We start from the raw sequence: 24,892 nt of genomic DNA, 5'->3' as shown, positions 1-24,892 counted from the left end.
ATCTGATCGGATCCTCCATGCATCCCTATGGAGCAGCGGATGTCAGCGGTGACATGTCCCCTGACACCCACTGCCATCCGATTCCGATCCTGTCCGTGAAATCCGGACGGATGGAAACCCTATTTTCCATCCGTCCAGGGGATCGGATGACAGTGGACAGGTGGTTCGCTCTCATCCGATTCCCCCATCGAGAGCAGCAGGATTCTGACACCTCCCTCTCCGCACACAGAGCGGAGAGGGAGCTACCACCTGCCTGCTCAGCGGTGATCGGCGGATCGATCCCCCGCTGAACAGCACGGAGTCCACCGACGGAGGCGGCCCGTGTGAAAGGAGCCTTAAGGTTTCACTTTCTGGCATTCCGCAACAGCCCTCCCCCTCCCGGAAGGATGTCAATATGTTGGTCACTTTAGTTCTCATGTTTTGTACTCAAGTGCCGGATCTAATCTATCCCACCGAGAAACAGAGGGATCTTATGGATTTATGACAGCCCTGAAGTGAGATTGCTTTCCGGGGCAAAAAAAAATAAAAAAATTACCGTATATACTCGAGTATAAGCCGAGTTTTTCATCATGTTTTTTCATGCTGAAAATACACCCCTCGGCTTATACTCGAGTCACTGGCTAGAGTCTTTTTAAAAATGGCGCCGCTCAGCGCCGACGTGTCACTGCGCCATGTGCCGCATGCCGGGAATAGTCGAACGTGTTCGGCCTTTCCCGAGCACCGGCAGCGCATTTGCGGGGACGTGTTGGCGGTGCCGGGTGGCGCGATTTTTAAATCGAAGACGGCGCCTCACCGACAGGTAAGTGAGACTCCTCCGCAGCCCCTGTATTTCCTCATGCAGTGCTGCGGGCATGGTACAGGACATTCCCCTGTACCATGCCCGCAGCACTGCATCTCCTGTGCCATGCCTGTACCTACTGTGCCATGCCTGTACCATCACCAGTGCTGTGCCATGCCTGTACCATCACCAGTGCTGTGCCATGCCTGTACCATCACCAGTGCCATGCCTGTGCCATCACCTGTGCCATCGCCAGTGCCATCACCTGTGCCATCACCTGTGCCCTGACCTGTGCCCTGACCTGTGCAATGCCTATACTATGACCTGCGCTCTGGCGATACCGAAACTGTTTTCTATTAAAAAAGCACCATCTTCGAATACATCAGGCAGAACATTGTGCACGGCTCGTACACCTCTCCAGATGACAAAACACCTGTCTGTACACTCACCAGAGGAGCGGTCTCCGCAGATGGCGCAAAGCCTTTTCCCGCTGGCTCCTCCTCCGTTGGGATGTCCTTGCATGACTCTCATCCCCAGCGGGGGCTTCACATCTTCAGAGGAGCTGACTGGGTGCAGACTGGACAGAACGGTAGAATTTATCTGTAGAGACAAACACAGATTGCAGAGGTTACAGCAAACACCAATCGGGAATTGTTACTGCAGAGTCAACATCCATTTAAAGGGTTTTAAAGGCAGAAGATTTTTCTTTTTTTTTTATAATAACACATTCTGTGCATTAAGAGAAAAAGCCTACAGTGTGCAACATCTCCCCTCAGCGCCCCCCCCCCCCCCCCAATGCTTACCTGAGCGCCCTCTCTGTCCAGAGATGTCAACGAGTGCTTCAGCCATCCGGGACTCTCTCTCATTATTGGCTGAAACAGCAGCAGCAGTGCACCACTGGCTCCTGCTGCTGTCAAAGTCAGTTAGCCAATCAGGAGAGAGAGTGGGTGGGGTGAACAGCAGTTCCGTGTCAGAAAGGACACACAGAGCTGCAGCTCGGCCTGGGTGCCCCCATAGCAAGCTGCTTGCTGTGGGGGCACTCAAAAGGGAGGGAGGGACCAGGAGCTCCAGCCAGGTACCCGAGGAGGATCTGGGCCACTCTGTGTACAGAGCAGGTAATTATAACTTGTTTATTTTAATAAAAAAAAAAAAAGGATAAGTTCAGCTTTGGAACATGTTACATGTTCCACCCATATTTAGGGTGGAGCATGTAACGTAACATGTTCCAGCATCTGCGGCCTCTGTCCAACTCCCCCCCTCCCCTGTGACAGCAGTCGGGGGCATTCTCTCCCCACACCTGCTGTCACAATTTGGAAACAGAGCAGTGCGGGCTCCGCCCACACCAACATGTCATTCATTCATAATTTCCTGTGAATGAAGAGACTACAAGTACTATCATCCATTGCAGCTGTTTTGTAGTTCTCAATGAGCTGCGGTTGCGCTGGTAAGCTCTCTCGTAGTTCTCTGATCGTCCAGCTCGCAGGTAGCTGCCTGTCTGTATGCGGTATGGGCAGACCGCTATCCTGAGAGGAGCCTAGGATTGCACGTGATCTGCTGATCATGGGTGCAATGCTCTGCTGGCTCCTTAAAAAAAAAATTAAAATAAAATAATCGTGCATTTATTATTATTTTTGTTTTTTTATTTTTTTAATGTGAACTTCGCCTTTAAGGCTGGGTTCACACATGAAGCGGCTCACAATGGGCTCCGGTGCGTCCCTGTTCACCAATTCAGGTTACAACTACACGACTCTGGATAAAATAAGAATACATTTTTTTGCTTTGAATAAAGATCACAATTCTGAAGAACTTTTTTATTTTAAAGATTTACAACCCCCGAACATTAGGTTATCAAACAAGATGGCAATAAGACAGAATACTCTTTGCTTCAATCAAATGTAAAGAAATGTAATGAAAAAATAATGTAATGTGTAAAGAAATAAAAAAAAATTACCATTAAAGCGGAGATACACCCACATTGTCAACTTATTGGATTTCAGCAGTGATATGGTTTTTAAAAATTAATTGGGCTATAATTTATTATTTTTTTTTTTTATCACTTACCTTATTTTAGAGCAGGGGTGTCAAACTCAATTTCATCACAGGCCGCATCAGAATTACGGTTGCCCTCAAAGGGCCGGTTATATCTGTAGGATTAGATGTCCAGAGCACCCCACCCCACCTTGCACCCTTACATGAGATGTCAAAAGCCCCTCCTACCATCAGAAGTGAAGAGTCCTTCACCCTTCCTTACATCACAATGCACCCCCTTACCTTGTGCTACTGCCAGGAAGAAAATGGGGGTGAATCTGGGAAGAAGTTCAGGGTCTGAAGGAGAACCAGAGGAGGGCTGGAGTCAGCTTCCAGAGTCTGCTGAATGCTGAGGCCAGGGGAGGGAGAGGCAAGGTGGTGTTGCGGCTGCACAGAATCTGTAGGAGGAGTTCTGCCCTCCTCTCTGCTGCGGAGAAGGGGAGATGCAGAATCTAGCAAGGGAGTTCTGTCCTCTCTGCTGCGAACAACAGAGACAAGGTAAAGGCAGAGACAAAGGGGGTGCCGCAGTAGCAGAAGAGGTGCAAGGGCCACATGAAATGGCCTGGGGGTGCCGCATTCGGGCCACGGGCCTTGTGTTTGACACCTATGTTTTAGAGGATTATTTGTCCTACTTCTGCGGCCCTGGACGTCACTTCCGGTTTCGTATTGTGTCCTGGGAGATGTGTGTCATCAATCCCAGGAGGCAATGGGAACGGCCGGCAGCTCCTCTCATTGCCGATCGCAATCTACAGCGCATACGCAAGATTGCGATCGGCATTCTGGGTAGGGTAGGAGGGGCACAGCAGCTTCAGACGCCCACACTGGAGATAGCCACACTCTGCAATCATTTTTAAGGTAAGAAATTATCTACAATCAAATACTGTACTCTGAGAATAGTGTTACTGTAATTGGAAATGTGTTAGTATTAAAGGGGGTATTTTTAGTTTAAAAAAGCATTTTCGGCCGGAACTCCGCTTTAAGTTATATTAGGGGCTTTTTTTTTCAGTACGCGCCAATACCAATTACCGATCGCTACCGCATCTTTGTCTACACCTCAGCTATCAGCAATAGTACAAAGCATTGAAAAGTTATTTTATAAAATACATTATTTTTTTTAATTTTGCACTTTTTTTTTTAAAATGTGAAAACGTGTAAATATATGTTAAATGTGTAAAAATATTAATGAACAAAGTGAAAAAAAATAAAAAATTATCAGTTAATAAAACTGAAGTAAATAATCATTAAAAATTAAAAAAGGAGGAGAATAAGGAGTTACTAGGGCTGATTAGAGTAAATTAAGGGTTTAACAGTGAAAAAATTAAAAAAATAAAAATATTTTTTTTACTTGCCAAGGTTGCTTTAAACTGATTTTATTTGCAGACCAAAGTTCACCCCTCTGATGTGTAAGGCTCCATGCACACTGGGCAGAAAAACAACGCTCATATAGAACGATTTTTGTACAAAGGTTAGGAGAATTTTCCATTTTTTTTGCCATAAAGCTCCAATTAGGAACGCAAACCAGAAGGGTTTTTTTCCTGCCTTTAAACGCTGAGCTCAAAATATCGTCCTAATGTGTATGGACACCTAGGATAACATTGCGCTGCTTCCACAGACAAAACTCCTGTAGAAGCAGCAATGTTTAAAGCGATTGTAAAGTCACATTTTATTTCCTATAACAAACATGTCACACTTGCCTGCTCTGTTGCAGTGGATTTGCACAGAGTGGCCCCGTATCCTCCTCGTCTCGGGTCCCTCATTGGCTCTTCTGGCCCCTCCCTCCTATTCAGTGCCCCCACAGTAAACAGCTTGCTATGGGGGCACCCGAGCAGAGTCCCAGCTCCCTGTGTCCATTCAGACACGGAGCCCCAAACTCGTCCCCGCCCCTCTCTCCCCCACGCCCCTGAATTGGGGGCCCCGATTGGCAGCAGTGGGAGCCAACTGCACCGCTGCGGTGTCTCAGCAAATCAGGAGGGAGAATCTCAGACGGCTGAGACACTTGTGTAAATCACTGGACGGAGAGGGACCTCAGGTAAGCTTTAGGGGGTCCTAGGGGGGTTGCAGCACACAGAATGTTTTTTATCTAAAAGCAGATATGATATGATTACACTTGTTATAGCGGAGTTCCACCCAAAAGAGGAACTTCCGCTTTAAAGTCTCCTAACCCCCAGACATGCCACATTTGGTATGTCAATTTTTTGGGGTGGGAGCGGGTACCTAGTTTTGACACTTTCCATTTCCCCTCCCTGCAATCTTCTTGGATATGTCAGAGGTCACAGACGATTGCCCATCCACTCAGGACGGGCAGCGCAATTTGCGCATCTGTGGTGCCCACCCAGCTGTGAAGCCGCAAGCTGTCACACCCGGGTGCCCAGAGTAGTGATGCCAGCGCCGCAAAGAGAAGAGGGAAAGAACCGAGGCCGCATCACTGGACCATGGGACAGGTGAGGGTGTTTATTAAAAGTCTGCACTTTTTGTAGCTGCTGACTTGTAATAAAACACAAAAACCAGTGGAACTCCATTTTAATGTATAGAATGCATTAAGATAAAAAACCTTCTGACTTTACAACCCCTTTAAACCAGTGTGGATGGAGCCTAAGGCCCCATTCACACCTGAGTGTATAGTTTTCAGGCTTTTGTCAGGCATTTTTCCCAGGTGTTTGGAGGCAGGCATTGACATCCAACAAAAACGCTTGTAATCTACCAAAAAAGGTGGTTGTGTACTTTTTTGAGCTTCAGGCGTTTTGCTTCAGGTGACAAAACGCTCATGTGTGAACAGGGGGTCATTGAAATGAATGGGATTTTGCTTGTAGGGCGTTTTGAGATTTCAGATAAAAATGGATTTTTGTAAAATCTTACCGTAAAATCCTTTTCTCTTAGCTCATCGACAGACGTAGTCCTCGGTGATACACCACCTTCGGGTTATGTTACCTCCGCAGGAGCAGGACTAGACAGGAAATTAAAAAGCTCTGGCCACACCCTAGGGGCAGTCCCAGAGGGTATATCCTCTCTCTCTCTGCCTCAGCAAATCAGTTATGTGAAAAAGCAGTGCTTAGAGAATTTAACCCAACCCAACTCCAAAACAGAGGGGCGGGGACTACGTCTGTCGATGAGCTAAGAGAAAAGGATTTTACGGTAAGATTTTACAAAAATCCATTTTTCTCTAGCGCTCATCGACAGACGTAGTCCTCGGTGATACACCACCTTCGGGACGTCCCAGAGCAGTATCACAACTGAGGGGTGGGAAAATGGAAATCAAATCCCAATCTAGAAGGCCCAACCGGTGCCAACTAGAAGTTTACAATGCTCATCCTTAATGATGAGACTCAACAAAAAAATTTTCAAACAGAAAAAAACCCTCGAGGTAGACCACCGGTCTCCTCAAATTGCGGCCTGCAAAACCTTGCGGCCAAATGAGGCATCCGCCGATGCCGTCACATCAATTTTATAGAATTTTGTAAAGGTATGTACCGACGACCAGGTGGCCGCCTTACATACCTGGACCACTGACGCCTGATGGCGAAAGGCCCAGGAAGTACTGAGCGCTCGAGTGGAGTGCGCCCTAACAGGGAACGGAGGACTCTGACCCTTAATAGAATAAGCCTGTACCACCGTTTGTCTAATCCATTTGGCAATGGTTGCGGCAGATGCAGACAAACCCTTTCTGGGGCCATCCGTGATCACAAAAAGTGAATCCGTCTTACGGAATGATTCCGTAGCTTTCAGGTATACCCTGATTGCCCGAACCACATCTAAGGAATGCAACGCATGTTCCCGATGATGCTTGGGCTGAGGACACAAGGAAGGTAGTACAATATCTTCATTCAGATGAAAATCTGAAACCACCTTAGGAAGAAAAGATGGCTTAGGATGAAGTACTACCTTATCCCTATGAATCACTAGGTATGGGGACTGGCATGATAATGCAGCCAGTTCTGACACCCTGCGAGCAGAAGTAATAGCCACCAAGAAGGCCACCTTCTGGGATAAAGTAAGCAAGGGAATCTCTCTGATGTTTTCAAAGGGAGGTTTCTGTAGAACCGACAAAACCAAATTAAGATCCCAGGGCGGTAAGGGCGCGCGGACTGGAGGAGCCAGGTGCCGCACCCCCTGGATGAAATTCCGCACCAAGGATTTGGTAGCTAACGGCTTCTGAAAGAAGATTGCTAATGCTGAAACTTGACCCTTGATGGTGCTCAAGGCTAGCTTCTGCTCAACCCCTTTTTGCAAAAAGGCCAATATTCGAGACACCGAATAGGTACGTGGAGGAAATCCTAAAGATTCGCACCACGCAATATAAGTCTTCCATGTGTGATAATAGACTTTGCTGGAAGTCGCTTTCCTTGCTTTAATAAGGGTAGAAATGACTGAAGTAGACAAACCTCTGTCCTTCAGTACTTGGGTCTCAATGGCCAGGCCATTAAAACCAGCGACTGTAAAGCACGAAGGTAACTTGGTCCTTGAGACCACAGACACTCCCTGAGACGAAGTTCCCACGGAACGTCTGCGACTAGCATGTCCAAGTCGGCCAGGCCGGCTTGGGGAGGCCAGCCTAGAATTTCTAGGACCACTGGCGCTGATTGGATCTGAACCAGGCGTCCCTAGAGCTATCTGGCCCGAACCATCCGAGGAAGTCTGGTCGTTTTCTATTTCCACACATTTATCAGATACCTGATAGTTATCAGGAAGGGTGATCTTTTCTGGTTGAACCTCAGGGACCGAAGTCACCCGACTAGAGGCTACTTGGCCTATCTGGTCAACCAGATCCGATTCCTGTGTGGTATCGGGACTAATCTTAGGAAAGGGTAAAGGAAAAGATCTATTCAGGGAACGGTAACTACCGCTTCCTGTGGTACTTAAATGTTGGAAGGGAAGAATCGCAGTAGTGGTTGATGCTCGATCTGATGTCCTGAATACCGGTGAAAACGTCCCCCCACCCTGAAACCGGGTGGGGGCGCACCTTCAGGCTGTGTACTCCTTTGCTTCGGGTTTGGCTGGGTTGGTCCTCTGCTTGTCCGACCAGCCCTTCTTGAATCCTCCTGGAGGAGTCTTGCCTTTCCCGCTAGTACCAGCCGGGCGCCCTTTATGGGCGGTAAAGAAAGGTCCTCGCTTGTTGCGAGGTCCCTTAGCTTTTGCAGCCTGTGGCAAGAAAGTGCTCTTGCCCCCAGTGGCATCCTTAATGATTTCATCTAGGTTGGCCCCAAATAGACGATTCCCCTGAAAAGGGAGATTGGTCAAGGTCTTTTTGGAACCTAGGTCAGCTGACCAGCATTTTAACCACAGCACACGTCTGAGGATCACTGCTAACTTAGATGCATGCCCTAATAAGGGAGTTGTGTCCAAGGCTGCGTCACAGATAAACCGTAGCCCTTGTATGATCTGTTCCATCAAATCAGATGTCTCCTGGGGAATATCTTTTCCCCTAAGATCTTGGCGTACCATTTTCGCCCATTCCGTAAGTGTCTGGGAAACTAGACCAATAACAATTACTGGTCTAAATGCTGACCCTATCAGAGAAAAGATAGTGCGGGACTCTGCTTCTATCTTTCGATCCACCGGATCCTTAAAGGACGAAGTGTCCTCCACTGGAATAACCGTGGCTTTATTCAGCCTGGAAATAGGCGGATCCACGACTGGTGGTACCGTCCATTTCTTAATGATGGATCCCTCAAACGGATAGCGTCTAGCAATACGCTTGGAAATAGTAAAGGTACGTTTAGAATGCTCCCATTCTCCTTTAATCTGATTACCAAAACATTTAGGTACCGGAAAAGCCTTCGCCATCTTGATGGGCTTATTAGTACCGAAAGGCCTCTCTGTTTCAGTTGCCTCTGCCGGTAAAGCCTCAAGTTTTAAGGTTTCTTGCACTGCCACAACTAGTGCGTCCACCAATGCTTCTTCCTGAATTATAGCAGGAGAAGAAGCGTCCTCCTCACTGTCTGAGGGGGCTTTACCTGGGATAACAGCCCTTGCAGAGGAACCTGCAACTGCCGTGACCATCTCTGAATCTGAGTCAGAGGTGTCAGATGGTATAGGGGTAGGCGGGGGTCGCTTCCTTGACCCCCGTCCCTGACAGGCCGCCTCCACCCGAGCCACCATAGACTCCAAAAATTGCTGTAAATGACTCTATACTCTGTGCACCGGCGGGTCCCGAGGCCCCCTCGAGGGAAACAGGTGGGGGAATATGTGTGGCAGGGTCCATGATAACTCCAGTTACTTCCTAGATAATATAATTCAAAAGAAAAAAACTTTTTTTTTTTTTTTTTTTTTTTTGACCCCCAGCGCCACAAAAAAGCCCCTTAGTGTTACCTGCTAGGGATCCCTATCGATCGAGAGAGAGAGAGATAGACCCCCAGGCTCACCACTAGATGCTCAGAGTTAAACTGCAACAGCTTACAGCGCTGTCTTGACAAACAGGAAGTCTTTTGGATGGCTGCCCAGGAAGAAGGGAGGCGGCTCCGCCCCTCTGCACGCCTTCCGGCGCCTCCCCCAAGCTCCACGAGGTGTAGGATCACCTGAAACATGGCCGCCCCCATGCTGGAGACACGAGGCTACGCCAAAATGGCGGCTCGTGCGATCCAGCAAAAAAAATGGCGGCGGCCTGTGCTGACTAGCGGTGTGCTGCAGGCACACAACACTCTCTCTGCATGGGGATATGGCGTGGTTGGCGGTACCGGCCCTGGCGGACCGCATGGCCGTTCGGGAGGCCTGCTAATAGCTGGAGATCTGATTTGGAAGGCAGTCTACATGTCCGTGGCTTCTGACTGGTAGGTAGCTTATACTTAACCCATAAGATTCCCAGAATGCCACAGATTACATCTTAAAAACATGTATACAATAGATTGTTAGCTCCCAAACCAAGCCTCCTGGCTTTTTGCACACATAAAATCACACTCAAAGTAGGAGGATTTGTGACATGTTATAGGATAGAAAGAACTCTTTCTTACCATACAGAGAGGGGCCCGCGTTCACCACAAAACCCGTCAGGGAAAAAGGGGGAACATACTACTCACCATACCGGAACCAGGCGGGCACCAACTCCTGACAGTACCCCTCTCCACCGGGGCGGGAGGGCTGTCAACCGATACGGACGCCGTGACTCATGGTCTTTGGCGTTTCAGCGAGACGTTTAACTCGCGTGTTCAGTCCTTTTAATGGGACTTTGTCGCGGCCGACCCAGCGCGGAGCTATGGCCTGCACGCGCTCGTAGGCTGAACTGGGGTGACCACCGGATCTCAACATCCAGCCCGTCGCCCAGTTCAGCTTTCTTGCTTGAAGATCTCACAGGAACACTGGAGAAAAAAAGCTGTCTAAAAATCCTTTTAGAAAAAAATTCTTGCCAGGACCTAAGATCCCAGCAAGGTATCTAGGTCCTTACTCCTAACTAGACAGAAAATAACTGATTTGCTGAGGCAGAGAGAGAGAGGATATACCCTCTGGGACTGCCCCTAGGGTGTGGCCAGAGCTTTTTAATTTCCTGTCTAGTCCTGCTCCTGCGGAGGTAACATAACCCGAAGGTGGTGTATCACCGAGGACTACGTCTGTCGATGAGCGCTAGAGAAAAGCATTTTACGAGCTGAAAAACACTCAGGTGTGAACAGGGCCTAGAGTGGCGGTTCACATTTGTGCGATCATAGCATGTAATTCGTAGCGCACTGCTCCTAAAATTACATGCGATCTCTGTGCGGTGGAAATTTCAGCCATACAGTTTGTATGGCTGAATTCGCACCGCAATCGCACCTAACACGCACAGGACTCTTTTTATCCGCAGCAGAATCGGATCGCATGGTGGTTCAAACTAGTGCGATCCGATTCTGTGCGAACTTACAGATTGCACTGCGATATGCAATCTCAACTGGGGGCGTCGTTAACTTTTAATTGACACCCACTGCGTATCGCATATGGCAGTGTGAACTGCCAGGGGTGCGGATGTGATGCGGGAACACGCTGCATATTCGCAGCGTTCCCGCTGCGCACAAATGTTAACCGGGACTTAGGCTACGTTCACATGTGGGCGCAGCAGATCACGGGCAGAATCACTGCGATTCTGCCCACGATCCGGAAATCATTGCAAATCGCGGGACGCCTGTGTGATTTGCAATGGCATCCCAAATGCTGTGCGATGTTGCCGCGATTTCCGCCTGCCGAATTGCGGTAACATTGCGCAAACAACCGCGGGACGCATGATGCCCAAAAAAGGTACAAGAGCTTCTTTTGTGCATCATGCGTCCCGCGATTCTGTTTGCGTGATGTTAGCGCGATTCGGCAGGCGGAAATCACGGCAACATCGCACAGCGTTTGGGGTGCCATTGCAAATCACGGGTATCGCACAGGCGTCCCGCGATTTGCAATGATTTCCGGATTGCAGGCAGAATCGCGGTGATTCTGCCTGTGATACGCTGCGCCCACATGTGAACGTAGCCTAAATGAACAGAAGGACAGATAAGAAGATACAATGTTTCTTTTTATCTGTCTTTCAGCTGCTGAGCAATGTTGTTTATAAACATTGCTGGCTGTTTTTTTTTTTTGACAGCTGTGAGCAGGGGAACTCCTCTGACATCATTGGTTAAGAAAGCAGCAGCCCCTCTCCTAAGGAGTTGTAAAGTCACAAGTTTTTTCACCTTAATGCATACTTTCTTGGTTGCTGCTGCCCACCAGACCCCCGTTCTTCTCACCTGAACCTTCCAGCAATGAGCACAAGCCCAGCAGATCCATTTGCTGTTTCGGGTCCTCACTGCATAGATTGATAGCAGCAGGAGCCATCGGCTCCCACAGCTGTCAAGGGGGAGTCCTGCGGTCTGTGTCAATAGATGCAGCAGCGGGACTCCTGAGCGCGCCCACATGGGTGTCCCTATGGGAAGCGTCTCTTTGTGGGGGTACCCAATAAAGAAGAGAAGCCAGAAGCGCTGGTGGGGGACCCCAGAAGAGGAGGATTCAGGCAATCCTTGCACAGAGCAGCTAAGTATAATGTTTGTTATTTAAAAAAAAAAAAAAAAGTGAATCTTTACAATCACTTTAACAACCAGTGATTGCTGCTTTTTTTTTTTACACTTCAGCTGAAAGTGGGGGAATGATGAAATAACGAGTCTGAATTGTGGAAATGCTGGTTTAAGATGGCGGGGGGGGGGGGGGGGGGAGTCGAAGTGATTATCGAAGCAATTCATCATACAGCTCTAATCTTAGATTGTTAGATTGTAAGCTCTACGGAGCAGGGCCCTCTGATTCCTACTGTATTAAATTGCATTGTATTTGTACTGTCTACCCTCAAGTTGTAAATCGCTGCGTAAACTGTCGGCGCTATATAAATACTATATAATAATAATAATAATGTGGGTGCAAATCAAGTCAGAATTTTTGCCTGAATTCACAGCTGAATTGGAACCAAAGACACACAAGACCTTTTCCAGACTGCAGCAAACCCAGAGCTGTGTAAAACATTACGAGCCGGGCACACTCTCCTGCGGTGAACCCGCATCCAATTGGCATAAGTGTGAACCCAGCCTAAAACCAAGACACATACCAGGGTGGCCACTAGATGTCACTGTACCGAAACAAACCCTCAACATGCAAAGTGCAGCCAACTGTGTTGGCTTTTCTGCCAGCAAAACATCAAATAGAATATTGACAGTGCCTGCTGTATATGCCATCAGACATGGGAACCTCCCAAAACCCTATGATCCGGTAACAAACAAATGCATCACAGAGCAAAGATGTTGGGGTGCTCCCGCCCTCAAATGTAACCTTAAGTGGGGTACCTGAATGAAGAGAGGACCTGACATAGGACAGAACTTCAGAACATCCAGGCGGAGAGGGACTTTCAGATTTCTCAGAGAGGTCTTGCGACACTGTGGTTTAGTTTTGTAACAGCCGTAGTCTGTCCTAAGATTTCCTCACACTTCCTGATCGGTCAGACAAGGGGAAAACCCCTCCAGTGGCAGCAATAAAAGCCAAAGAGATTCTTCCGCCCTCTACTCAGAAGTAAACAGTAGAAAAGTCGGGATTTAACTACATTGATAGCTTTATATGAAGCATCCGTCATCATAAAAAAAAAAGTTTTTGCTGGTATTGAGCTTTAGGCGAATATGTGGTCACTCCATAAACTTCCATAGAGAGGGATCGTCCCACCATAGAGAGGCATCGTCCCACCATAGAGAGGCATCGTCCCACCATAGAGAGGCATCGTCCCACCATAGAGAGGCATCGTCCCACCATAGAGAGGCATCGTCCCACCATAGAGAGGCATCGTCCCACCATAGAGAGGCATCGTCCCACCATAGAGAGGCATCGTCCCACCATAGAGAGGCATCGTCCCACCATAGAGAGGCATCGTCCCACCATAGAGAGGCATCGTCCCACCATAGAGAGGCATCGTCCCACCATAGAGAGGCATCGTCCCACCATAGAGAGGCATCGTCCCACCATAGAGAGGCATCGTCCCACCATAGAGAGGCATCGTCCCACCATAGAGAGGCATCGTCCCACCATAGAGAGGCATCGTCCCACCATAGAGAGGCATCGTCCCACCATAGAGAGGCATCGTCCCACCATAGAGAGGCATCGTCCCACCATAGAGAGGCATCGTCCCACCATAGAGAGGCATCGTCCCACCATAGAGAGGCATCGTCCCACCATAGAGAGGCATCGTCCCACCATAGAGAGGCATCGTCCCACCATAGAGAGGCATCGTCCCACCATAGAGAGGGATCGCCCCACCATAGAGAGGGATCGCCCCACCATAGAGAGGGATCGTCCCACCATAGAGAGGGATCGTCCCACCATAGAGAGGGATCGTCCCACCATAGAGAGGGATCGTCCCACCATAGAGAGGGATCGTCCCACCATAGAGAGGGATCGTCCCACCATAGAGAGGGATCGTCCCACCATAGAGAGGGATCGTCCCACCATAGAGAGGGATCGTCCCACCATAGAGAGGGATCGTCCCACCATAGAGAGGGATCGTCCCACCATAGAGAGGGATCGTCCCACCATAGAGAGGGATCGTCCCACCTGAACTAATCTCCTGTTTGTTTTGAGTCTTCCTCCCCTCCTGGGGATTATACAACAGGGCAGGTTCACTTGCCAAAAAAACGTAGTCCAGTGGGAGGGTATAAATCAAGTGATTTACCCTATCAGAGACCGAGTACTGGTGCGCAGTCATGTTGGAAAGGGAAGGGGCCATCCCCAAACTGTTCCCACAAAGTTGGGAGCATGAAATTGTCTAAAATGTCTTGGTATGCTGACGCCTTAAGAGTTCCCTTCACTGGAACTAAGGGGCCAAGCCCAACCCTTGAAGAACACCCCCCACACCATAATCCCCCCTCCACCAAATGGATTGGACCAGTGCACAAAGCAACGTCCGTAAAGACATGGATGAGCGAGTTTGGGGTGGAGGAACTTGACAGACTGACCTCAACCTGATAGAACACCTTTGGGATGACCAAGCGGAGACTAAGAGCCAGGCCTTCTCCTCCAACATTTGTGTCCAAAGTCGCATGACAAGTCAGACTAGTGGAAACGGAGCTTTAGTCTACATTTCCACTATTGCAATTTAGAGTGCGACTTTGATCCAACTTTACTCTCTGGATCAAAGCTATACTGTATATGTGCCCCCCCACCCCAGGCACAGCTATACTGTATATGTGCCCCCCCCCCCCCAGGCACAGCTATACTGTATATGTGCCCCCCCGACACAGCTATACTGTATATGTGCCCCCATCCCCCCCCCCAGGCACAGCTATACTGTATATGTGCCCCCCCCCAGGCAAAGCTTTACTGTATATGTGCCCCCCCCCCCACAGCTATACTGTATATGTGCCCCCCCCCCCAGGCACAGCTATCCTGTATATGTGTCCCCCCCCCCCCCCCCGGAACAGCTTTACTCTGTGCCCCCCCCCCCCAGGCACAGCTATCCTGTATATGTGCCCCCCCCCCCCCGGAACAGCTTTACTCTGTGCCCCCCCCAGCACAGCTATACTGTATATGTGCCCCCCCCCCAGCAAAGCTATACTGTATATGTGCCCCTGTTCTAAAATTTAATCGGACCCTCATCACTTCCTGTGACGCTACGTCAGAACCCAGCCGGTGCGCATGCGCAGAAGACATTTTTTCGAGGTCCGATGAAATTTTAATACTTAGCGAACAGCAGACAGAGTCTCCCCTCCATTCCCGGTATGATGATTATACAATAAAGATTGATGAGGTTTTGCCTGTGCACAAAGTTCTGCTCCTCCTTTCCCCCAGTGAGAGAGTCCCTAAGCAGGTGATCACAGGAAGACAATACAAACACAGATTTAGGTAGTCGTTTCTGCTGTCACATATGTCACATGACACTTTTAAACCATACATAAAAACTGCATTAAAGGGCTTTTTTATTATTTGCCCAGAGTTACACTTTACAGAGCTTCTCTGACCACCCACCACGCAATACAAAGCCAGCAATTTGAGATCCTCACAAGCAAAGAAGATCATTTGCTTTTGCATACAAAAGACAGAATGATCTGAGCGCAGAGTGCCTAGCAGGACGGGATTTGTATGAATGCAGCTTTTGTATTTGACTCTCGGCTACTTTTCCTAATAAAACCCACAAACAATTAACAGAACTCTTAACATGAGCCGCTGGCGGCTGCATTTTTTTGCTTAGCCTTGAGAATTGTAATCACTTCATGAATATTGGCGGCACTAAATGATTTGTCTCATTTGACTGCGCAAACATTTTTCCAACGCATGGATTCTTGTCTGACATACGACCCCATCTACAAGTCATCCACAACTACATCACCAACCTCATCTTTACATATCACCCAAATAATCTTCTCTACTCCTCCCAGGACCTCCTGCTCTCAAGTTTCCTCATCCCCTCCAACCATGCTCACCTCCAGAACTTCCCTAGAACCTCTCCCATCCTCTGAACTCCCTACCCTAATCGGTCCATTTATCTCCTACCCTCTTGGACTTTAGGCAATCCCTGAGAACTCATGTACAGCCGTGGTCAAAGGTTTTGAGAATGACACAAATATTAATTTTCACAAAGTCTGCTGCCTCAGTTTTTATGATGGCAATTTGCACAAACTCCAGATTATGATGAAGAGTGATCAGATTTATCTCTCTTTGCCTTGAAAATGAATTTAATCCAGGGCTCGATAAATCCCAGGCACCAGTTCGCATTGGCAACTAGAATTAGTGGCCTGGCGCCTGGGTTACACTGCGGCAGGTGTCTTTTCGCCAGACATCCCAAGTCTCCTGCGAGGTGCAGGAGTCTACTGCATGTGGGCTGCGGCTCCCTGACCGCACCTCACAGGAGCCTTGGGATGTCTGGAGACAGAATGGAGTCTGTCAGCTGTGACAGAATTGAGTCTATGCTTCCTGAATCGTTTCGGCTCCGTCCTGTCACAGGCGGAGTGATATCAAATGCACTCCGCCTGTGAGAGGAGAGATATAGGAAGTATCATCTCTGCATGCTTCCTCCAGGGCCGCTTCTCACTCTCCTCCAGCAGTACCCGCCAGCAATACCCACATTATGTCACATGTGCTAGGGGTGATACTAGCCCCCAGCACAAAATTGTAAATATCCTAGCATGTGCAGTGTTTGACTCCTACCACCATCACCATTTCAAATCACTGAAGTGGTCATGGTGGTTGGTGTGTTCCGTTAATATCCCTCAGAAGAAGTAAAGAAAGTACACGCGGATCGAATGCCGGGCAACATCAGCCGGTTCAATAAAAACTGGCAGCCATTGGGCCCGTGTGTATGGCAGCCAGTCCGACAGAAGCCGGCCATTCAGCATGCAAGAAAAAAAAATGGCTCCTAACATTCAAGGAAGTTTGTCAAGCCCTGACTTAATCCCATAAAAAACATTTCCATTGCATTTGTGAAGGCAGCTTCCGGGCGCCCAAGAAAATCCAGCAAGCACCAGGACCATTTCCCATCTCCTACAGTTGATTCAGCTACAGGATCGAGGCATCACCAGTGCAGAGCTTTCTCTGGAATGGCAGCAGGTAGGTGTGAGTGCATCTGCACGCACAGTGAGGAGAAGGCTGAGGATGGCCTAGTGTCAAGAAGGGCAGCAAAGAAGCCACTTCTCTCCAGGGGCAGCTATTCTGAAAAAGGTACAGGGATTGGACTGCTGAGGACTGGAAGTCATTTTCTCTGATAAATCCCCTTTCTGATTGTTTGGGGCACCTGGAAAAAAAGCTTGTCTAGATTAGAAAAGGAGAGTGCTACCATCAGTCCTGTGTCATGCCAACAGTAAGGCATCCAGAGACGATTCATGTGTGGGGTTGCTTCTCAGCCAATGGAGTGGGCTCACTCACAATTTTGCCTAAGAACACACCCATGAATAAAGAATGGTACAAAAATATCCTCCAAGAGGAACTTCTCCCAATCATCCAAGAACAGTTAGTTGAGGAACAATGCCTTTTCCAGCATGATGGAGCACCTTGCCATAAGGCAAAAGTGATAACTAAATAGCTTGGGGAACAAAACATTGAAATTTTGGGTCCGTGGCCAGGAAACTCCCCAGACCTTAATCCCATTGAGAAGTTGTGGTCAATCCTCAAGAGGCGGGTGAACAAAAAAAAAAACCCACAAGTTCGGGCAAACTCCAAGCATTGACTACGCAAGAATGGACTTCCATCAGTCAGGATGTGGTCCAGAAGTTTATTGGCAGCATGCCAGGGGGAATTGCAGGGGTCTTGAAAAGGGGTCAACACTGCAAATATTGACTCTTAGCATAAACTTCATGCGATTGTCAATAAAAGCCTGACACCTATGAAATGCTTGCAATTATACTTCAGTATACCATAGTAACATCTGACAAATAGATCTAACACTGAAGCAGCAGACTTCGTGAAAATTTGGATTTTTGTCTTACCGTAAAATCCTTTTCTCTGATGTTCATCCAGAATCTTCTTAAGCAAGCAGTGTCAGAAGAAAAGTAACTCAACTCAAGAGGGGTGAGGGCTGTGTCCGTCAATGAACATCAGAGAAAAGGATGTTACGGTAAGACAAAAATTACAATTTTCTCTTGTGTTCATTGACAGACACAGGTCCAGGATCTTCTTAATCATTGGGACGCCCCAAAGCAGTGTTAAATATGGGGGGGGGGGTGGGAAAAATAGCCTAGAAAAAAAAAATCTCAAAAGGCTAAACCTAGGTAACCTGAAGCTCACCTGAAAAAAAATACACCCTCAAAGAGGACCAGGTCCTCGGACAGCGGCCTGCCAAACCTTGCAGCTAAAAGCAGCACCCGCAGATGCCAGTACATCCACATTATAAACATTTTGTGAAAGTGTGCACAGACGACCAAGTGGCCGCCTTGCAAACCTGTAACACTGACGCCTGATGGTGGAAGGCCCAAGAGGCACTAAGCGCCCACGTAGAAACCACCTTAACAGGGTATGGAGGAACCTGACCCTTGATGGAATAGGCCTGCACCACCGTCCGTCTCGTCCATCTGGAAATGGTCGTGGCAGACTCGACCAACCCTTTGCAAGGTCCAGCCGTAAGGACAAATAGTGAGGCCGACTTCCTAAACTACTCAGTTGCCGCAAGGTGCACCCTGATCACCTGACCCACATCCAGAGAGTGTAAGGAAATCTCCTTAGGATGTTTAGGCTTGGGACACAGGAAAGGCAACACAATGTCTTCATTCAGATGGAAACCAGAAACAACCTTAGAAAGGAACGACTGACAAAAGCGAAGCACCACTTTATCTCTGGGAGTCACCAGGTAAAGTGAACGACAAGACAATGCCGCCAGCTCTGACACTCTGCGTGCAGAAGTAATAGTCACCAAGAAGGCTACCTACTGGGACAATGTAAGCAGAGGAAGCTGCGGTTACTGGAGAACCGACAGCACCAGATTGAGATACCATGGAGACAACGGAGACGGTACTGTGGGAGCAAAGCAGTGAACCCCCTGAATAAAGGTGCGAACCAAAGAATGCTTAGCCAAAGGACGGTAAAAGAAGCCTGCCAAGACCGAAAACCTGGCCCTTGATGGTACCCAAGGCCAGGCGCTGCTCAACACCTCATTGGAGGAATGCCAAAATCAGAGCCATTGAAAGTGGACGGGGACCACGCAATGTAGGTCTTCAAAGCGCGATGGCAAATCTTCCCAAAGGTAGATTTTCTAGCCTTTACCAACGTGGGAATCACCGATTCAACCAACCCCCTAGCCTTCAGCACCTGGCTTTCAAAAGCCAAGCCGTTAAAGCGGCTGTAAAGCAGGATGGAAGATTAGCCCTTGGGCCAATAGATCTTCTCTCAGAGGAAGTCTCCAAAGGGCATCGGTGACCAGCCGTATCAAATCTGCATACCAAGACTGGCGAGGCAAGTCGGTAGGATGACCGGATCTCTTCTGCCTCGATCCTTCGCAGGAGACTGGGCAGACATTTTAGCGGGGGAAAGGCATGTATCAGAAGATACTGGCCCCAAGGAACCACCAGTGCGTCTCTAGCATCAGTCAGAGGATCCTGAGACCTTGCCACAATTCTCTAACTTCCTGTTGAGACGAGAGGCCAACAGGTCCACCTCGGGAGTTTCCCACCGGAGACACAGCTGAACCTTAGAATGCCAGCTACCTCCCGAGCCGCCAGGACCCTTCTTGTGCTCCCTTGGTGATTGACATACGCCAGTACAAAGGAAGGAAAGATTTGCCCTGTCAAAGCGCCGGGGAGCAAAGCCAACATATTGCGGACCCTCTCGTATTCCGGCTCAACAGCTCAACAGGATCAGATTGTCTAGAGACTGTGGATTCTTGTCCCACTTGGCAAGAATCTCTCTTTGCAGAGGCTCGAGTGGAACTGTGCAAACAGAACCGCCTCGAAGGTAGACACCATCAGGCACAGCACCCACAAGAAAGTCCTGAAAGATGACTGACTGCTGGACAACAGGAGCCGAAGCGCATCCTGACGCTTTTGGAGTTTTTTCCCCCTGGAAGTAACACCCTGGTTGAAGCCGAGCCCAGAGTCAGACCCAGATAGTCCACCTAGTGGACGGAACCAAAGCAGATTTTTGGGAGTTCAATTTCAAACCAAACTTCTACAGAGCCTGCACAGTAATTTCCAGGTTGTCCTTTGGAGCAGTCGGAGACTCTGCTCGCAGAAGATGATCGTCCATGTACCTAGTACCGCAATCCACCGCTGCCGCTACAATGCCAACACTTGGGCCAACACTTCTATGAATACCCGAGACGGTGAGGCTAGAACAAAGGGTAATGCCATGAATTGATAATGCTCCTCACCCACGGCAAAGCGGAGGAAACACGGATGACCGACATATTGGAATATAAAGGTAAGCATCCTTTGGTGTGGTGATGCCACGACCGTATGAAGGAACTCTATTTGGAACTTCTGTACTCACACAAAGTGGTTCAAAGCCTTGAGGTCCAGGATTTTACATACCCTGCCTTCTTTCCTGGAAACTGTAAATACGTTTGACTAGAAACCTTGAAAACGTTCCGACGTTGGAACCGGAACAATTACCCCTTGTAGTAGAAAGTCTTGCACTGCCCCGAAAAGACCCCGCAGGCGGTTTGGGGACAAACACAGATTGTAAGGAAAGAACCCAGCTGAAGGATAAGAACCAAACTTGATCTTATAGCCGTACCGAATCAGCTCGTGCACTCACCAGTCTTGAATCAGGGAGGTCCGGAAAGAAGCGAAGACGTCCCACCCACCTCAGACATGGGTGAGGGTGCCCCTTTAGGCAGAGGAGGGCTTGTCTGCAGGTCTGGAAGAACCCGCCCTCGGCTTACCAGACCAGGTCCTTTTGGAACCTCCGGAGGAGGTCCTGACAGACTTTGTCCTTTGTCTTGAGATCCTGAAGGATGAAAAGGCCATAAATGAGCCGAGAGGGCCCACATCTGCGACAAGACTCCTTGCCCCTGGCAGCCTGTGGAAGAAGAGTACTCTTTCCCCTTGTAAGACCCTTAATGATATCATCTAGGAAAGTTCCAAATAGGCGATCTCCCACAAAGCGGAGAACAGATAAGGCCTTTTTGGAAGACTGGTCCGCAGACCAGCATTTTAGCCATATCATGCGTCAAAGAACCACTGCTGTCACAGACAGCCTAGAAACTAAGGGAGCCGCATCCAGAGAGGCATCACATAAACTTACATAAATAAATCACCGGGACCGGATGGCTTGCACCCGAGGGTTCTTAAAGAGCTCAGCCAGGTGATTGCCAGACCATTATTCTTGATCTTTAAGGATAGTTTACAGACGGGTATGGTGCCAGCTGATTGGAAAAAAGCCAACGTGGTACCAATATTTAAAAAGGGGCCGAGATATAGCCCGGGTAACTATAAGCCGGTCAGCCTAACATCAGTAGTCTGCAAGATTTTGGAGGGGATGTTAAGGGACCACATACAAGACTTTAGTAATGAAAACGGTATTATTAGTAGTAATCAGCATGGATTCATGAAAAATCGTTCTTGCCAAACCAATCTATTAACCTTCTATGAAGTGAGCTGCCACCTAGATAAAGGTAAGCCTGTGGATGTGGTGTACCTGGATTTCGCAAAGGCCTTTGACACGGTTCCCCACAAACGCTTACTGTTCAAACTAAGGAAGGTAGGTATGGACCATAAGGTGAGTACCTGGATAGAGAACTGGCTCCAGGGGAGGTTGCAAAGGGTGGTGATTAATGGGGAGTACTCGGATTGGGCGGCTGTGGAAAGTGGGGTCCCCCAGGGTTCTGTCCTGGGGCCAATCCTGTTTAATTTATTCATAAATGATCTAGAGGAGGGGATATCTAGAACAATCTCAGTATTTGCGGATGATACTAAACTAAGCATGCCAATATCTTCTGGGCAGGATGTGGAAACCTTACAAGCGGACCTGAACAAAATTATGGGGTGGGAAACTACATGGCAGATGAGGTTCAATGTTGAAAAATGTAAAGTAATGCACCTGGGTGCCAGAAACCAGAAAGCAAGCTACTCACTGGGGGGGGAACCTCTGGGTGAGTCTAGGATGGAAAAGGACCTGGGGGTACTGGTAGACAACAGGCTTGGCAGTGGCATGCAATGTAGGATATCAATGTACAAATACTGTACTGGAAACCCTAGCATATGGAAAAACCTATTCAGAGAAAGGAAATCCAATAAGACGCGTGGCCAGTCACTAAAACTAGAGGAAAGGTGGTTTAACCTTAAAATACGCAGGGGGTTCTTCACTAAGGGCAGTAAGGAAGTGGAATTCTCTTCCGCAAACAGTTGTATCAGTAGGGAGCATTGATAGTTTCAAAAAACTATTAGATGGGCACCTTAAATACCACAACATACAGGGGTATACAATGTGTGGTTAACAGTAAACACACACACACACACATCATAGGTTGAACTGGATGGACTGATGTCTTTTTTCAACCTCACTAACTATGTAATCACAAAAAAGCTGCAGCCCCTTGACCAACTAGCAAAGGCAGGTGGAAGTCGTTCCCCCTCCAGATCCTGTCGCAAAAGCTTTGCCCACTCCATTAAATTCTGGGACACCAAAGCTATGAACACCGGCATAAGGACCGGACCAGCCAAAGTCTCAGCTCTCCTGTCAAAGGGGTCTTTAAAAAGGAATTACAGTTGAGTTATTCAGCCTGGAAACCTGACAATCCACCACAGTTGGGACTGTCCACCTTTTTTTTTTTTTTTAACAGGGACTGCAAAGGGACACCATCTAATGAAACGCTTAGGCACCGACAAATTGCGTTTAGGTCACTGACTTGCGACAATTTTGTCAAAGTAGGTGGAGAAAGAGAATACCTTTGCCGCTTTTGGGGAGCTGCAGGTACCAAAGGGGACCGTCACCTCTGACACAGCAGCATCTGCAACCTCTATTTTTTAAAGTTGCCCACACCAATACAATCAGTGCATCCATCAGTGCCATTTCATGAGCAGCTGCAGTAGAAGAGGAATCATCCTCACTATCAGAGCACTCGAAGTCGCTACATACAAAGTTCACCCGAAACATAATTAGGGGAGACCGCTGACTGCGATCCCACAAGGGGACACCGGCCAAGGATCCACAAATAGACCACCTATGAGTCCCTGCAAAAGACAAAGTGCCGTGTTAAAAGCCCACCATAGAGGACATAATAGAACACTATCACTAAAAATAAAGCACCCCCACAGCACCACCCAGTGCAAGGGAGGTGCCAAGCTGACCATATGGCCCAGTAGACCGCAAGCCGTAGCCTAAATTTTTGTGGAGGCCCAGCCGCAAATAACGTGGATCCTCAGTCCGGCAAATGCCCAAGGGGGGAGTTGGGGGCTTCAGCTAGACCCATTGAGGGCCCCCCCCCCCCCAAAGGTGGCGCTCAACTCAGCTGCATAGCCTCGTAGGCCGCAGCCTAAATTTTTAGGTCTCCCCTCAGCCAGCCCTAGGGGATCTGACCACCCAGGGCAGCAGATGGGTGCCCACGCAGGAGGCAGTGGCTTCAGCCATCCTCACAGGGGGTCACCTGACATAGGTTTCGCCGAGTAGGTCGCAAAGCTGCAACCTAAACTTTAGGCTGGATCCGCGTACCCCGTGGATGGTAAAACATCCACTCCCCCAGCCCAACAACTGCTGCAAGGAATCCCGAGGACATCCCTGCCCTGGTCACCAACCCCCAGGATGGCAGGGAACCCCCCCCCCCCCCCCCACGTTGCGCACCAGGAAAACCCAGTCAGCAACAACTACAGCTAAGTTTGGGGTGGAGGAACTTGACTGGCCTGCACAGAGTCCTGACCTCAACCCGATAGAACACCTTTGAAATTAATTCGAGCGGAGACTGCGAGCCAGGCCTTCTCGCCCAATGTCAGTGCCTGACCTCACAAATGTCCTTCTGGAAGAATGGTCAAACATTCCCATAGACACACCCCTAAACCTTGTGGACAGCCTTCCCAGAAGAGTTGAAGCTGTTATAGCTGCAAAGGGCGGGCCAACTCAATATTGAACCCTACAGACTAAGACTGGGAAGCCATTAAGTTCATGTGAGCGTAAAGGCAGGCGTCCCAATACTTTTTTTTTTCATGCCACAAAACATTTGGTAATTTAACAACTAAAATGTCAGTTTTGGGTGGAATGACTGATTAATGTAATCTTCTTGATCTGTAAATAAAACAATCTACCCCTGCGTTGGAATTACCTGAGGGCTGCTGACGGGTCCGTATCCTATAGAAGGAGTGCCCGGGATTCCAGGAGACATTGAGGGATTGATGACCGGAAACGGGGAGCCCAAGCTGCTTAGCGGAGAGTTCACTGAAGAAGTCATGGCGGATCCAATCATGGAAGGGTGGAGGGGAGCACTGAGAGGAGGCGGGGTGTCGCTGAGGGAACGTCCGAGGGGTGGGCTGAGAGATGAGGTGTCTGGGCTTTGGCAAACTGCAAAGAGGGAAAATACGGAAACCAATAAAACTCATGCAATTCACACAAGACATTCATGTGACCAAAATATAAATAGACAACATCTAAGAGAACAGGATTATAAAACCATGACAAGAAATAATTACAGATTGCTAACAGAATGGTGACATATATACAACTATAGGGTGGCTCTTCCTCCACAAAGGCTGATCACTGCACACTGGGCTTTCTTGGTGAAGCACCAGATGAATAGAACCAACTCAGTACCAGCATTTTACCGCCCCCCCCCTTCATTACCAAGACATTTCAGGGCTGCGATAGTTTGCCAGACAATTACTCTGCAGTGTACCCACTGTACCCAACAGAGCTTTCTTTTGAGGCTATTCAATAACCATTTGAGCTATTCAAATCAATAATGTTATTTTTTTTTCTTCACCACATCAAATCGCCTTTTATTTCTAATAAATTAAATTAACCACTTTCCTATCGGGCACTCCCCCCCCCCCCATCTTTTAGTGCTGTTGCACTTTGAATGACAATTGCGCAGTCATGCAACACTGTACCCATATGAAACGTTTATCTTTTTTTCCCCCACAAATAGGAGCTTTCTTTTGGTGGTATTTATACACTTAGGGACCCAGACTTTCTGACATTTATTGTTTACAATTAAAAATTTATTTTTTGCTAGAAAAAAGTACGTAGAACCCCCAAACATTATTTATATATATATATATATATATATAT

General features: G+C 48.4%; 1 protein-coding gene across 1 annotated transcript in view; it reads right to left on the bottom strand.

The window, feature by feature from the left end:
* The window catches only part of RXRB (retinoid X receptor beta), a 116,551-nt gene that overhangs the window by 48,019 nt on the left and 43,640 nt on the right, over window positions 1-24,892 (bottom strand). Inside the window, exons 2-3 of the mRNA XM_082263130.1 lie at window positions 23,931-24,166; window positions 1,228-1,378 (exon numbers count right to left, since the gene is read on the bottom strand). Coding sequence (XP_082119256.1) covers window positions 1,228-1,378; window positions 23,931-24,166 — 387 coding nt within the window. The remainder of the gene's footprint in view (window positions 1-1,227; window positions 1,379-23,930; window positions 24,167-24,892) is intronic.

The sequence above is a fragment of the Pelophylax lessonae genome (assembly GCF_965119305.1).
Source record: "Pelophylax lessonae genome assembly, chromosome: 7".
NCBI lineage: Eukaryota > Metazoa > Chordata > Amphibia > Anura > Ranidae > Pelophylax > Pelophylax lessonae.
The sequence above is the reverse complement of the archived record's forward strand: the minus strand, read 5'-3'. Positions and strand labels throughout refer to the sequence as shown.